This window comes from Oryzias melastigma, linkage group LG5 (genome assembly GCF_002922805.2).
Source record: "Oryzias melastigma strain HK-1 linkage group LG5, ASM292280v2, whole genome shotgun sequence".
In the NCBI taxonomy this organism is placed as follows: domain Eukaryota; kingdom Metazoa; phylum Chordata; class Actinopteri; order Beloniformes; family Adrianichthyidae; genus Oryzias; species Oryzias melastigma.
The window spans coordinates 22,046,290-22,062,651 of NC_050516.1; the positions used below are offsets into that span (position 1 = coordinate 22,046,290).

The following is a 16,362-nucleotide window of genomic DNA, read 5'->3' on the forward strand; positions in this document are numbered from 1 at the left end:
TGCGAAAATGCTGAATCCACAGCTCTTCGGTGAATTCTTCAACCACGATTTCCCAAAACTGTTTGACTCTACGTCGTTCCCGCGTTTAAGGAGCCTGCCGCTCCAAGGCTCGGATCAGACGTAGACGTCTTCTCTGAATGGGAAGGCTGAGAGCTAGCTCCGTGGCAGAAATGTGAATGAATCTACTGCACATGAAAATAGTGTTTATATCCGTCGTCATGTTTTTTTTAATGACTTATCGCGGGAATTACTTCGAGTTTTTCGCATAATCATGGTTTAATGGAAACGCTGTTTTTTCGAAACAGTGTTTTATCGAAATTCTAGAAATTTCGATAAAGTTTTGCGCAAAAGTGTAATGGAAACGCAGTTAGTGATGAGTGATTCCTCCCATGACAAAGGTGGACAAAAGTGGAGAGGATTTTACGTCTGCAACAAGAACCAGTGAAGATAAAAATTCCTTGGAAGTTAAAAGTTCAGTGGCCTGTCTTATGGGGTACAGACGAACCCACTCTTAATGTAAACACTCCTAGTTGTAGGTCGTGACTCAAATCTCATGAGTTGCGACTCCAGTCATGCAGGTTACAACTCAAGTGTCGTTGGACGCAACTCAAGTCTTATAGGTCACGACCCAAGTCTTGTGGGTTGCAGCTCATATCTCATGAGTCGCGACTCAAATCTTGTAAAGTTGTGGGTTACAACTCAAGTGTCAATGGTAGCAACTCAAGTTTTGTGGGTCGCGACTCAAGCGCTGTCGGTCTAAACTCAAGTCTTGTGGGTCACGACTCATGTCTTACAGGTCGCTACTTAAGTCTCGCAGGTCGCGATTTAAGTGTTGTCCGTTGCAACTCAAGTGTGGTTAGTCGCAAACTAAAGCCTTGTAGGTTGCGACACAAATCTCGTGAGTAGTAACTCAAATCTCATGAGTTGCGGGTCCCAACTCAAGTGTCACAGTTTGCCACTCAAGTGTCACGAGTAGCAATTCAAGTGTTGTGGGTCATGACTCAAGTCTCATGGATCACAACTCAAGTGTTGCGAGTCGTGTCTCAAGTGTCCTGGGTCACGGATTAAGTCTTGTGGGTCGGGACTCATATCTCGCAAGTCGCTACTTAAGAGTTGTCCGTTGCAACTCAAGTGTGGTGACTCAAGTCTTGCAAGTTGCGACCCAAGTGTTGTCCGTTATGACTCAAGTGTGGTTGGTCGCAACTCAAATCTCGTCTAACGGTTTGGATGAATAAAAAAGAAAAAAAAAAACAATTACAATGAAAACTATGAACTAGCTTGTTTTGTTTAGAAAAAAAGGAGCTTTTTGCTCTTTGACAGAGTTCAGACAAATAGATGATCTTTGCTACAATTTATCATTTGTGTTCAAACATGCTTAGAGCAAGTCACTGAATAAGTGGACACAAATCAAATTTTTCATTAATTTTATCCTCCAAGTTAGAAGTTAAGATTTTTTTAGAGAGCCATTTTGTTTATTTCTGAAATAACCCAAAATATAATTACTTGAATTGCACAGTGGGGGCTGTAAATGAAAGACTTCTGCTGGCTGGGAATGTCTTCTTGGGAGAGTATTCAATCTTTATTGAGTTGTGCAAACACTTGTTACTATAGTTACATCCACGCATCAAACTTTGATTATGTCACATAAACTTGGACATTAGTTTTTTTTTTGTTTGATACATTTAACATGCTCTTGTTTGAACTGTGACCCAAACAACTCAATAAAAAGTGGTTTGTACAAATACATGACATAAAATTGAAACTATTATAACAGACTGCCTTTGACGTAAGCTATTACACAAATTCTAATTATGTCTTTTCACTTTTATCTGTATTAGCTTTCTTAAATATTGCGTCTTTGCAAATGTCAAACAGTTTGCAGTGTAAAAACTTAAAACCTTGTTTTAGTTATCAAAGATGTCATACCAGGTTTTATGCTGTTTTAGCTTCTCTGAGCTCTACACCTTTCCAAGCTTTTCTCAAGATCAGCACATTCGAGAACCTTTTATTTCAGTAAGAACTAAGATTTAGAAAGCAGGAAAGTATTGTTAAAATTAGTAAAAATCCTTTCCTCCAAACTCTTGACAATAGAAAAATTGATTTAAGACTCAAAAATTACACTGTAATTTGTGTTTCAATTTAAATGATGCTATTTTAAAGATAAAAAAAGGCTTAAAAAAGTTAGACTGGCTTTATTGTCATTATTTTAGAAACAAAAACTTAGATTTATGCCATAAAATTAAGTGCATTTACTTTGGTCATGCTGTTATTTTTGCTCTAAATGGAGTCATTTCTACTTATTACACTAGTTTTCTTGTCCCTTTAATTAAAATGATTTACAATTAGGTATGTACAATTCAAAAAATACAAATCAACATCTTGGAACTAGCAAAAAAATGTATTATTGAGTTTTAAAACATTCATTTTGAAGTGATTCTATCCAACAGCTAGCTTTTTAGCCTATTTTCCCCTTCGAATGCTTGTTTGTAACTTCTTTTTTCCAGATTTTTATACATTATAACAAGATTTCTTGCTTAGTAAAAATTACTTTCTGCTTATTTTACTACTTTATATGAATTTCTTTTTAAGATTAATCTTTTCACCCCTATTCTAATGTTAACTCTTTTTGTAGTGTACCTATCTGAAAATTGTTTAGGAGCTGGGAGGCAGGGGGAATACATAGACAAGGATCTGACACTGAATAAATCACAGTTGACCCACCTTGGATTTTTTTCCAGGCAGAAAGTAAAAATCAACAGAACAAATGCAAAAAAGAAATAAAATTAGGAGGTAAACTAGCCAAATCTATGGTAAACTATGGAAAAAAAGCTCATATGAAAAAAAGTTTAAGATAGTAAATAACCCCATCCAATAAACAAATAAATATTTTTTATCATAAATACTCAAGTGCAAACCAATGATAAAATAAAAATTATCATATGCATGGTTTCACAATTTTGATAAAATTGTATTTAGCTCAAGTACCGATCAAACCCCCCAAAAAAGAGCGACAGAAGATTATTGGCTGCACTTTAGCAATAAGGTGCCCACTGGTGGAGGCATCTTTAGTCCTCGATCGGACACACACACAAAAATCCATTTGGCTTACATGCATATCATGGAGGAAGCCAAGAATCAAAACTAAATAATCTTTTTTCAGCTAATGTGTTCATAAGTGCGGTAATCCCAGTGGGAGAAAACATAGATTTCAGAGAGATCCATCTGTTACTCTACACTGCTGTTCAAAGGCAGAACTAGTATAATGAGGACTCGTGCTTTGAAGTCTGTGCTCAACAACCTTTCTGCTTTGTTTGCCTTCGTTTAGATTGTAGAAAAGGTGAATTGCTCAAACATTGCCATTAAAACAAAGAAATGAACACAAACCTTATTTGTGTTTAATGGTTGGATTTGATTGTAACGGCTGTGTGCTTATAATAAACTCCTGAAATGGAATTGTATGGTTCATTAAGAATGCCAGCACCTTTCACACCGTCTGCACACTAGAAATTAGATGAGACACGCTGGAAAACAAAACGGAAACATGAAATGACTGGTCTGTGCCTCTTCAGGGAGACGAGAAAAAAAAAAGACCTTGCTGTTACAACACTGTTATTAGCCAGATGTCCTAATTATAATGTGAAGTGCTCCTTTGTGATGCTTTGTGTGACTGTGAGCCAACAGTAGACGTGTTTTCATTGGGTCTTTTCCCACAGCTGTGCCCAGCCGCTGTCATCTCCACTGACCTGGATCATTACCTCAGTCAGCCTGTGACAGCACTATCGGTAAATATTTCAATGCAAACTGATTCAGGGCAGGGTGACTGGAACTGTAGCGCAGAGCCATGTGAGGATGCTCTTCCTGCTTTCATCAATAGGTGGTTGTAGTTTCATTATTGCTTGCAGTTGTCTTTCAATTTTCTATAACATAAAGTGTCATCATGAAACTATACTGATATACATGTAAACCTCAAGCTTCAGTGCCTAATATTAACCACTTTTCTTCCTTGATTCTGTGTCCAAAACCTACATTTTAAGGAATTTTAATATGTAGGTGATTAATTATAGGACATCATTTATGCATAATTTCTGCAGAGCACAGAGTAAGCCTGCTCTCATTTCCCGTCATCTCTTTGTTTACACTTTCTCCCTCTATATTTTAAACCCCCTCACAATGCCAAGCTAACATTATCGGTGCAATAAATTAAACTCTTTAAAATTATCCCGATTTTGTTGTATTTTCATATTTCTGTTGATTGTCTTGTTATGTATCATTTTGGCTTTTAATAGTTGATTGTTTGCTTGAAATAACCATTTCCTGATCATAATGTTAGCCATAATTTTTGAAGGTTTGCTTTCATTTAAAAACTAAATTCACATTTTAAGCAAAATTATTTCTATTATTTTTATGGCGTATTCGCAAAATGTAATTGTGTTATTTTTGAAAAAGCTTCAATTAAATGAATGAAAAAGTAAAATTGTTTCTCTTTATTTTTTAACACAACAGCTGAGAGTTTTTTTTGGAAAAGAAATAATGTTGATGCTGCAAAATAAGCTAAAAAAATCAGTTTGGTGACTTTCTTGACTGTCAGAGTTTTTATTTTATTTTATGTAGTAGACAACCAGTATAGCTTCAATGTTAGACGATTATATTTTTTTGTGTTTTGCTTTGTCTTTCTTTCAGTTTCTGCTGTTTACTCACTCATATTACACTTTTATTGCTTTTCTGCACCGACAACATTTTATTACTATACCGTATCTATTTGTAATGTTTGTCTCTTTTTAATTTAGTTTTCAGTCTATTTGTTTCAGTGTTTCTGCTTATCTAAGTTACACTTGTTTTCCTTCACATCACTCACTCTAAGAAATGCACTAAATGATGGAAGCATTCTGTAATTTTGCATTTCCCTTCTCCCGTGTATTCATGTTAATGTGCAGCACAATCTATTTTAGAGTAATTGATGTTTTTTTTTGTCAAACCGCCAATGCAGAGACAGTAAATCCAGTGGGAGGAACACAATAAGACTTGTACCCGGGGGTGCACACGGATAGTAAATTGGAAAACATTGGTAGCACACAAGCTGACATGTTGTTAGCAGCCATGGAATTGTTTTTAGCATGAATTTTCGACATAGTGTCGGCTCTTGTCATATCTTCCTGCATGTGGATACATGTAGGTGAAATTTTTTTGGAGTTATGCAAGCAAGCTTTTATGTGTGCCATTAATTTTAGCCATAAATGCACAAAGCCAAATAAGTGGGATATTGCTAATCCTCCTTAGCATATCATCTTACCTTATAAAAGCATTAGAAAGAGAGAGTGTGGTTTATGTGTGTGTGTATTGGGGGGTATATGTGGGCTTAGCTGCTTAAACAGTGGTGTGCAGTCAGCAACAGGCTGTGAAATTTAATTCCACTGTGTTCATTTTGCAGGCAGGGATACCAGGCAAGCAAATTCCTATTGCATCACTGAGGAGCAGGGATCTCCCTTTTTCATCACGGTAACCATAGTTACCACAGGGCATGTCTCTGCGTACCTTCAGTGCAATTTCCCCATCTTGCTGCACACTGATCCTGGGTGTTTGCTGTATACCTTCTCAAATTTGTTTGGTTTTGTGCATCTTGATTTTTGCTGTCCTATTCCGTCATCGCCCAAAATGTCTCTTCAAAAATGACAACAAGAATCCAAAATTGTGTCAGTTTTCAAAAATAGCATTAAAAAAAAACAACATTTATTGTAAAAAATGTGCAGAAATGCTGATCTTATTACCGGGCATCCATTTCTTTAAAATCTCTCTTTTTTTTATTCTTGAGTTCCTGTACTGTTGCTTAATATTTATTGTCTTGTAAAGTTAGCTAAAGCTAGCATTCAAATTAAAGCATCCAAAAATAATTTAAATAATTGCCACAAAATCCACCCAAAAATAAAATGGAGCTTTGAAAAACATGTTGTAGAATGAAAATAAAGACAATCCTTAATCTCAGATTTGTTTAAACACAGTTTGATGTGAGTCACAAACCACATCTTGAACATGTGCAACATTGTGATGAATGCAAATGTTTTAGCTTCTTTTTGTCTTTTTATTACAAACATTAACTTGTTGCCTCCCGTAGACTTTTTATTGCAAATATTGTTGGAAGATGTCATGTTTTTTTGCACTATCCTGCTGTTTTTGTATTGTCGATACAAATTCAGGTCATCGTTGGAAATGAGACATTGTTTACTCAATCGACCTACCTGGATAAATATAGGTTTAACAATGTTTTTAAGCATTTGTCAAGCAGCACACGATCCCTGCATTGACGATGTCAGGAGTGACTTCACTCTTTCTATGTTTTAGAGCCTTTTAGCCATTTTGTTTCTGTGAAGCAGGTGTTTTTAAGACTCTCTGAGTGTTGATTTGTTCATATATTTCCAGTTATGAGGAGTTGTGCGACTGCAGTGAGAGTCAAAGCAGGATTCTAAGTCTTAACAGTTTCACAAAAAAAGGTTTTGTGTGTGGTGGCATTTTTTTTCATATCACCTATATATGTATTGTCCAAAATGAACACATTATTGCTCAATCAAGGAAAACTTATCCCTCCAGCAATGCATAATCAAGCCAAAAACATGCATAAAAATACCTTCTTACTGACAGTTGAAGAAATTAAAAGCAAAATCCAAAAATTTTTGTTTGTGGTAGGTCATCGTTATTGTCAGGTCCCAGAAAACCATTTCTGCTTAAACAACAGATCCAGTAAATAAAAGAGTGGCATGTGTTAGAAGTTGAGACAGAAATTGAAATAACACATGTTGTTTATTGTGGCCGCGATTTGAACTGAGGTGTTGCCAAACCTGCTGCGTTCTCGCATAAGCCGTTCTGCCGACTCTCCCTGCAAAATTGTGAGCCACACAAACACAGACCCAGCAAGGAGTCGCATTCGTCAGCCCATCTGCTCCGCGCAAACTGTGGGTCACACATCAAAGATGTTGCAGAGTGCTGCCGAGTGTGGGGAGGTGCGGACTCGATGATTTTCTGAAGTAACACAGCGAGATGCTCTGAAAATAATAATAAATACATGTTGCTTTCCCTCATGTAGTGTGTCAAAGACGATCTGTTCAAAAGACAAGGTCAAATTCTCAAAATTGATTGTTCTAGCTAATAAAAATGCAAAAACCTTTTAAGGTGTAGACATTTCAAAGCTATTGTGACAACAGTTACATTAAATTATATCATTATTTTTTTTTTATTTAGACATATGTCAGAAAAGCTTCTGACAAGAAATAAATATACTTCAGAATAAAATCCTCATCCATGTCTGTTGTTTTTCTGCGACTGGAAATAAACTCTGCTCTTTCAGACATAAAGCCTCACTTAAACGTTGAAAGCAATCTCTCTATCTAACACCGCCAATCCTTTATTGTGACAGCATGTCATGCCGGGGCCAAAGAGCTTGTTCTCTCCAGGGATCTCTAATCCAGGAGGCTGGATCCTTTTCCCAACATATGCCCTCCTCCTTGCTCATGACCTTCATATTTCACTGCGGGGATGCCGTTTGGAATAGCAACAGCGCATGGATCTCATCGCGTGCCATATCTGGAGCTGTAATTCTTTGTTCTGGCATGACATTCTGTCACATTCCCAAGGCTCGTGGCTTTTGCCTGCATCTGTGCCTCCAGAGCCAATTTGTAGCTGCATCCTGATAGAAATTCATATTTGCTGGCGTCTTTGTTAAAGGTCGGATCATGCTAATCAGAGGAAATTATTATTTATCATTCCACTTTGGGGGGTTTGAGTGTCAAACTTTTATTTGTAATCACATATGCAGGAGTTTGCCATCCAGAGTTCCTATTTGTCCAAATACAATCCATTGATTCTGTTTAGAGATATTTTCTGTGCTACTTCAAACCCCAACAACATCGTAGGAATAAATCACTGTTTTCCACATATAAGATGAACAATTTAGCTTCAAAAAAGACAGAAAAAAGCCCTCAGTTTTTTTTTTTATATATATATTATATTTTTATTTGGAATAAACAACAGAGAAAAAAAAGGGCAAAGACATCTTTTGCAAAGTTAATCAACATAAACAGAAATCCATCCATATTTGTTTAAATTCAATTAATGAATCTTGTATTGTCCAGAAAAATAAATATTCTTGTGCGGATAAGTAGAAAGAAAGACAAAGAGAGAGGACAGACATAAAATATCATAGCCGTTTAGAGCGATATAAACACATACATGCCTGCATATAATAATATACATGCAAAAATTAATAAATGAATTAAATCAGACAAAATTTATATTTTATCAATTTCAACTAAGTTCAGAATTAAAAGAAAAAGATTAAACAAAAGGGGGCAAGAGAATGAGGCTACTGTTATTATCAAAGAAAAAAGCACTTCTAATTAATTTTTAACAGCTGAATACATTTGGTTAATCTGATGAGACCTAGCACAGACCTGAAGAATCCATAATTGGTTGGGAATAGAATCGGTCATATCTTCAGAACATTTGAATATTTACTAAAGCATCCATTTTTGTTCATTTGAAAATGGAGCTCCCATTTCGTCAGTTAGTTAGAAATTACTCTCTTGAATATTTGGGTTTATTCCTGTTGAAAGATTTTATATCACAATTTTTTTTGTTCTTTTTTAAATAGTAAAATAGCTGAAAAAAGTTCATTTTAAAAAACCTTGGATTTGGGTTTTAAAACAAATTGGGTAATTTTACACACAGCTTTACGAAAAATAATTTCTAAGCATTTTTCATTTGTAACAGTGAAAATATTCAGTTGAGTTTTAACCCTCATAGCAACTGTTCGTTGTTTTTATTTACAACCTTGGCCTTCACCTTGACTCTTGACAGCTGTGTCAACAGACAGTGTAAAAGCATAATGATCGCGCATTGGCAGCCAATGCTCAGCCGATCAATAGGTGCTGGTTTCTCTCGAGGTTTATTGATCAGCAGTGTTTGCCTATGAGCTGGAAGCCACAGTCAGAGAGAAAGACTTACCCCTTGCTGCTCAAAGTGCAGCTCAGGCACTGTCATTATTGATGGAAACCATCATCTGTTTTTTTCTGCCACTTTGGGCTGTGTTGAAGAATGAAGCCTGCAGTTTAAATCTCTGGGAAGGGATTATTATATTTAGTATTTCTAATGGTCCCCTCCAGACCCTGTGCACATTGTCATTTAAAATTGCGTCTTTGACCAAAGCTAATAACTCATTCTTTACCTTCTCAGACTGATAAAGCGGCTGTCTTTAACTGCCTTCCTCTCCAGAGACTTGGATGCTTCATATTTTAGTCTTGTTCTCTACAGCCAGAAGAAAGAAAGGGCTGTGAAGTGGTGGGAAAATTAACTGACTGGTCTTGTGCAATCAAAAGGCTATTAAGTATTTATGAATACACACCAGAGTGGACAGGAGCGCGCAGACAGCAAGGTCAGTATGTGAAGGGTTTTTCTCCACTTGTTTTCAAATAAATCATCCCAAGTGTTGACAAAGTGGTTTTGAAATCATTTGTGTCATGTTGACTGCATGTGCAGGTCCTTTAGATGTTGTTATTGTGTGCGTTTCCCTTATTAGCATAAAAAGGTATTCAGGGATGGTTGTAGGGTTTGTTCTTGAAGGTATCATTTAAAAGAAACTGGAATTAGATTTTATTCAGATGGTCCAAACTGTTTCCAATAGAATTTAAATGACATTTTTTTCATTTGTTATCCGATACCCAAGAATACAATAAATATAAGAATTAAAACAACAACAACAAAGATCCATATCAATAAAAAAATAGTTTTTTGTGTTTTTAACATGTTCTTGTAGCATCTTTCTCATGACGGAGGTAAAGAAAATTCATGTTAAAATTGCATTTCTGAGTAATTCTTGATTCAAAATGGACAGATACATGCCTCAAGATATGATGTGTATGTTCCAAGACTGTACAAACAATTTTTTGACTTTGAATTTTTTTTTTTTTACAAATGTGACTTAGTAAATTCTCTACCTTTTATTTTATTAAAATGGTAAAAATTATTGTATTTAATATCTCATCCTTGAGCACTGCAACTGTATACTGATAGTGGCAGCAACATGGCTCATAGTAACAGTTCGGAACCCACCTCCAGTAAAATTTAAGTACTACTTGTCTCATAACAACAAAAACTGCAAGGTTGACTGAATATTTAACATAACCTGGTGTTGTTTTGGTTGTGGTGTAGAGCTGCTCAAAGAGGCTCGGTGTTCTTTGTTGCCAGCTACCCATTGGGTTAAAGTGGAAAAAAGTAAATGAAATATCCTGATATATCGCCAAATCCACTTCCTCCTACACGACAGCAGCCACTGCACGAGACCGCAAACTCCAAGTCAAACTGGGAAGACAACTTAAGTTCCGGGAACACATCACGGCCACTTCACTCCATCCAGACATGGTGCTAACATCAGATTCAAAAGCAATAGGTCCTGGTTGAGCTCACTGTCCTCTGGGAAGACAGAATAGAGGACGCCAACGAATGTAACCAGGCTAAATATACCGAGCTAGTGTCAGAATGCTGGAGCAGAGACTGAAAAGCTAACCAGTCGAGGTGTGGAGCCAGATTTTTACTGGTCAGTCAACTATCCCAAAACCCTTGAACTCCTTGGGGAAAAGGTCAGCTGTGCAGAGAAGCAATGAAAAGCATCATTGAGGCTACATTCTCAATAATTAACAAAGTTTATTTTAATTTGTCAAAAATGTGGCAATGACCAACAGACAACATTTTTAAAGAATAGAGGTCAACAGCCAAAACACGTGGATTTAGGGTTTGGTTACCCTTTCAGAACGATCTGAGTGAGACTTCAAGACTCAACGATTGCAACCACAGAAGAAAAAAGTCCCTTTTAGTCCAAGATTTTCAGCAATTTTCCATGAAGCCAATTTTTTTTTTTTTTTTTTAAATAAGTGATCTTAACATTCACAAACATACACACTGGCTTCCTCCAAATCTTGATTTCGCATGTTGTTGCCTCAGTGGAAATATGAACATTTGTTTCTCATCAATGTGCTCTTACTCTGGTTGCCAAAAAGTTATGTAATTTGTTCTACTTAATGTCTTTTCTTCCTACAAAATATGTGTTCCCATAGTGTTAACAACCAAAACAAATCTGACTGTGTTCACAGATTTGCAAACCACTAGGAGGCTGTTAGAAGCAGCTTATTTTCCCACAGATGACTGAACGTTTTTTTAAACTGTTGAGTTGAAAAAATGGATCTCACCAAAATACCAGACAGCTAAGAAAATACTTCAGGAGTTTCCTTTTTAAATTGTTTGTTCACATTTTGTCACTCTTTGAAATAAATAAAATGTTTCTCGTTTCCTTTGCAATATTCCTCTCATTCCTTAACGTTTGCTCTAATTTGTTTAATTATCTGATTCACTCCAATGTTAAAACTACTTTATTTGGTTCCAATGCTAAGTAAAATCGCTTCTGGATGGTTCAGAAATCTTAAAATGTGCTTTAAAAATTTTTTTTCTGGATGATCAAAAGGAAAAGTTGTTGTTTGGAGACAACCATTTTTTATGGTAAGGGTGAGCTCACTTCATAGTGAAAGAATCAGAAGAATGCCCCAATCAAAATTGTATTTTGGAGCAACTAAAGTAGAAAAATGACAGTAAAAAGAGAGGAAGGTCATCTGACAACATAGCATATTAAAGAAACAATTTAGAGCATTTTATTACTCCTGTTGTGTGTTTGATTTGACTTGTTTTCATACATATTCCATACCAGAAGAGTAAGCTTTTGAGTATTTGCACTGGAATTTAAATGAAAAAGACTAAACCTCAACACTGAAGGCTATAACCTTGTCCTCTTTTCCATGTGAGAAGCTGGAGCGCTGACACCGGAGCAGCTGTAGCTCAGTTGGATGATCGCTTGTCCTCCATTAATCTTCCACCAGTCCATCATTCCTGGAAGATTGGTGGTAGAATCAGTAGGTCTGCCATATGCTGAAGTGTCCTTGGGAAAAATATTGACCCCACAATTCCTTCCGTGTTACAGTCGGTTTGTCTGCAAATCCTGCAGAAAGAGACATTTTTATGACAGGTAAGGCCTCTACCTAAAGAGTCAAATGCTAGAGTTTAAGGGTGAGAAACAGGCGTTTTAAAAAGCTTGAAATGAGTAAAACTAAAGTGGAGTGATTGTTCTTTTATTTGTCATTCTGTAAGAGATTGGTTTGTAGTTTAGGAGCAGATGTTTGATTTTATGAAATAAATCTCCACACTGCCCTCATGTGCTTAACAAATAAGTCATTTAGAAGTGCAGAAAGTTTGACTTTTAGTGTAAAAATGTGCTTTTTTGCTGAATTTTAGTTAGAAATAAAGACAAGAAAAACAACCACATACTGAAAATAATGTAAAATGACCAGCGCTAATGCAACATTTCCGATAGTGGGAAAGTAACTACAGAAAAAAAACTAAAACAAAATTCAGAAATATAATGCGAAAACCATACATTAAGGCAGAAATTTATAATTAAAGCTGTAGTCGTCTTTGTGTGAAGACACACAAAAAATGAGTTTAGATAGAGTGCAGTTTATTACTCTTCGTATTATTTAAAAATGAGTTTTCAGGTCATTACTTTTTAATAACATGACAGTTTATAAATTAGATGGAAGCTAGATTCTATGACGATTGAGTTCTGTGACTTTTATTTTTGTTACACAGTTCTCAATTCAGATAAATCGTCTTTAACCATGTCTTAGATAAATCAACCTATAGAAAAAGACATCCCCCATTACAACATGACACCATAATTTGAATTATTTAGTTAATTACCATATAATCACATTGATGTTTGGTGGACATATAAATATGTATTTGAATAATTTCAAAATATAATTTTTTCTTACTTTATTCTGTATCCCTGAAGATAAATAAAACTGATTTTATTATAATTCATGCATTAGAGAATTAATTTTGTGCATTTGCTTTTTCGAATCATAATCTGAAGATCTATAAGAGCAGAGACACTTAACACCTACATTGCACAATTTCCAGCTTTTCCCCTCCAAGGTACTCAGATACACTGATGATTTATAGATTCAATTTTGCTTTTCATTCGGGATGCAAATAATGTCTCTTAATATGAAAAAAACCTGTTCAATGTATTTGCTGTAAGAAATGATAAACATTAATAACTCTCTCTTGCTTGAAACAAATAATACAACTATAACCCTTTTACTCATCTTTTAGCAGATCTTTTATAGAAAGCAAACTGAAAACTGTTACAGTCTGCCCAAAGGAGGTCAGAGACGGGTTATTATGTAATTACTTCTTTAGTCTGATGCACTTTGAGGGAATTAAGCCTGTTGATAGTAAAGCATGACATAGTAACATATTTAGAGATGAAACGCTTTTTTCCCCTCTCTTTTTTCATTTAGTTTCATTGACAATAAACAGCAGACTGACTCCGGGGAAATGAGAATGCAATGACTTGGAGTAACTTGTAAAGCTGCCATTCAAAGCAGACAGTAATGAAGCTATTTGATGAAGCCTGTCAGTATAAATTATGGACAAGACGAATTTATCATTAATCACACATTTAACAAAGACTGACACTCCAGACGTTTCTTTAGGGCATTTTTTTAGCTCAAGGACACAAAGTCATTTTATTATGAGTTTAAATCTCTTGACATTATTATTTTATTTTATTTTTATTAATATTATTATTTGTTTGTGTTTTCTTATACGCCTGTTTTTGGTCTTGATAGACACAAACGAGATGAAGGTGTGCGCGCGCATTGATTTACAGGCTGGGGAGTGCTTGTTTTCAGCACCATGGAGAGCAACACCTCTCCAAGAAGAAAAAAAAAAGAAAACAAAAACAATGAACCTTGTTATTATTCTGATCATTGTTTTTGAACACGGAGATATTTAGAATTCTGTTTAATCTCCCACAGATAGTTGATACAAAAGTTTATATGATTTATTTCTTTTCTGAAAAGCAATAAATCGAGCCTAAAGTGTGCTGACATCCCTCCATGTGCCTCTCCGCGCGTGTGAAGTGACGCACGTTGGACTCATTCCATTTGAAGACGGTTGTCTTGCTCTGTTATCTCTTTCACACCAAAAGATGACGCGCCGACACGTGGGGTCACGGCGCGAGATTGGTGTGGATCTGATTCCATCAAGTGTTTGCGCGCGACGCTAAGTGTCAAGTTAATTTCCGACCAAGGCGGGTGGTGGACGTATGTCAGACATATGCGCGCCGTGGGCGGGTGCGAGTGAGCGCGAGAAACACACGCAGCGTGTGCACAGCCGCGCAGAAAGACAGGTGATGCTCGAGACGTGAGTTGCGCCCGGCCGCCTCAGCTCTCCAAAGCTGTCAGCTTTGGCTGGGAGTGGCGCGGCGCACTGCTGCCCTCCGAGAACCACCTGTATGGATGAGCAGACCTCCAGCGGGATCCAGGCGTCTCCTCCTCCTCCTGTTGCCCGGACTGAAGACGCAGGTTATGGCGAGGTGGAGAAGAGCACCATGACGGTGGAAAACATGCTGGAGGAGTCCTCCGTGCTGGTTGCGCCTCACCTGTCGGTGGATCGATTGGAGCGCAGCCGCCAGGGATGCTGCGAGAGGGTGGTCATCAACATTTCGGGCTTGCGCTTTGAAACGCAACTGAAAACTTTTAACCAGTTCCCAGACACGCTACTGGGGGACCCCAGGAAAAGGATGCGCTACTTTGACCCACTTCGGAACGAGTATTTCTTCGACAGGAACAGACCGAGCTTTGACGCCATCCTGTATTATTACCAGTCAGGAGGGCGCATCCGGAGACCCGTCAACGTACCAATTGATATTTTCTCAGAGGAAATCAGGTTTTATCAGCTCGGGGAGGAGGCCATGGAAAAATTTCGGGAGGACGAGGGCTTTATAAAGGAAGAAGAGCGCGTGCTGCCCAAAAATGATTTCCAAAAGCAGGCTTGGCTCCTGTTTGAGTATCCGGAGAGCTCGGGACCAGCCAGGGGAATAGCTATAGTGTCAGTTCTGGTTATTTTAATTTCCATTGTTATTTTCTGCATGGAGACTTTGCCGGAATTTCGAGACGAAAAGGACACCACCACGGTGACACCCACTGTCAACGGCACGGCTTCTTACGCGCCAAGCCCGTTCACAGATCCCTTCTTTGTGATAGAAACGCTCTGTATTATTTGGTTCTCCTTTGAGTTGCTGGTCCGATTCTTTGCCTGCCCCAGCAAAACTACTTTCTCCAAAAACATCATGAATATTATTGACATCGTGGCCATAATTCCTTACTTTATCACACTGGGGACAGAGTTGGCCGAGAGGCAAACCAACAGCGGCCAACAGGCGATGTCTCTGGCCATCCTGAGGGTGATCAGACTCGTCAGGGTGTTTCGTATTTTCAAGCTCTCGCGACACTCCAAAGGACTTCAGATTTTGGGGCAGACCCTCAAAGCCAGCATGAGGGAGCTGGGTTTGCTTATATTCTTCCTGTTCATTGGAGTCATCCTCTTCTCCAGCGCAGTTTACTTCGCAGAAGCGGACGACCCAGCATCCAGCTTCACCAGCATCCCGGATGCGTTTTGGTGGGCAGTCGTCACCATGACTACGGTGGGATACGGGGACATGCATCCCGTGACTATTGGGGGCAAAATAGTGGGGTCCCTGTGCGCAATAGCGGGCGTGCTGACCATTGCCTTACCGGTACCAGTGATTGTGTCCAACTTCAACTACTTTTATCACCGGGAGACGGACGGAGAGGAGCATCAACAGTACTTGAACTCGGCGAGCTGCGAGCACCTCCCCTCTGAGGAGCTGAGGAGGTCCTGCAGCTCCTCATCTCTCACCAAGTCAGACTACATGATGATAGAGGAAGGCATCAACTTCAAACGGCCCAACTTTACCACCGAAAACAATCAGAACTGCGTGAACATCAAAAAAATCTTCACCGACGTGTAAATGAGCCTCATGAAATGTTAAAGCATGAAGAAACAGTAGGCTTGTAGCTACAGTGTTTTTCTATGTAGCCAGTCGTGATGTGTCAGTCCATATCTGTGCTGATGTCCGTTTGAACAATGCAGTCCAGCTTAGCTGGAGAGATTATTAATATTAGACATGGAAAAATGATTATTGCAAAAGTGCATTGTTGAAACAGACATTCTCCAGTGAACCGCGTCATGCAAAAGCCTACATATCTTGATGTCTTATTGCACAATTTTGTTGGTGTTCAGGACACGTGAAAAACAAAAAAAGATATGTGTCGTGGGAAACAAAATCAGTTTTGTTGTCAATTAAAATGTAATCCCTAAACTAATTGATATAACCGAATGTCTGTTTAGGTTAATATCATAATCTGTAATCCTGTTCCGCTCCCGTGATACAACGCAGGGAAG

At 37.7% G+C, this 16,362-nt stretch overlaps 1 protein-coding gene across 1 annotated transcript; it reads left to right on the forward strand.

Moving 5' to 3' along the window:
- Window positions 1–14,026: 14,026 nt before the first annotated feature.
- Window positions 14,027–16,356, forward strand: LOC112144553 (potassium voltage-gated channel subfamily A member 3). The gene has a single exon (XM_024269129.2). The coding sequence runs from the start codon at window positions 14,390–14,392 to the stop codon at window positions 15,926–15,928; it is 1,539 nt and encodes a 512-aa protein (XP_024124897.1). The 5' UTR covers window positions 14,027–14,389; the 3' UTR covers window positions 15,929–16,356.
- Window positions 16,357–16,362: the final 6 nt, after the last annotated feature.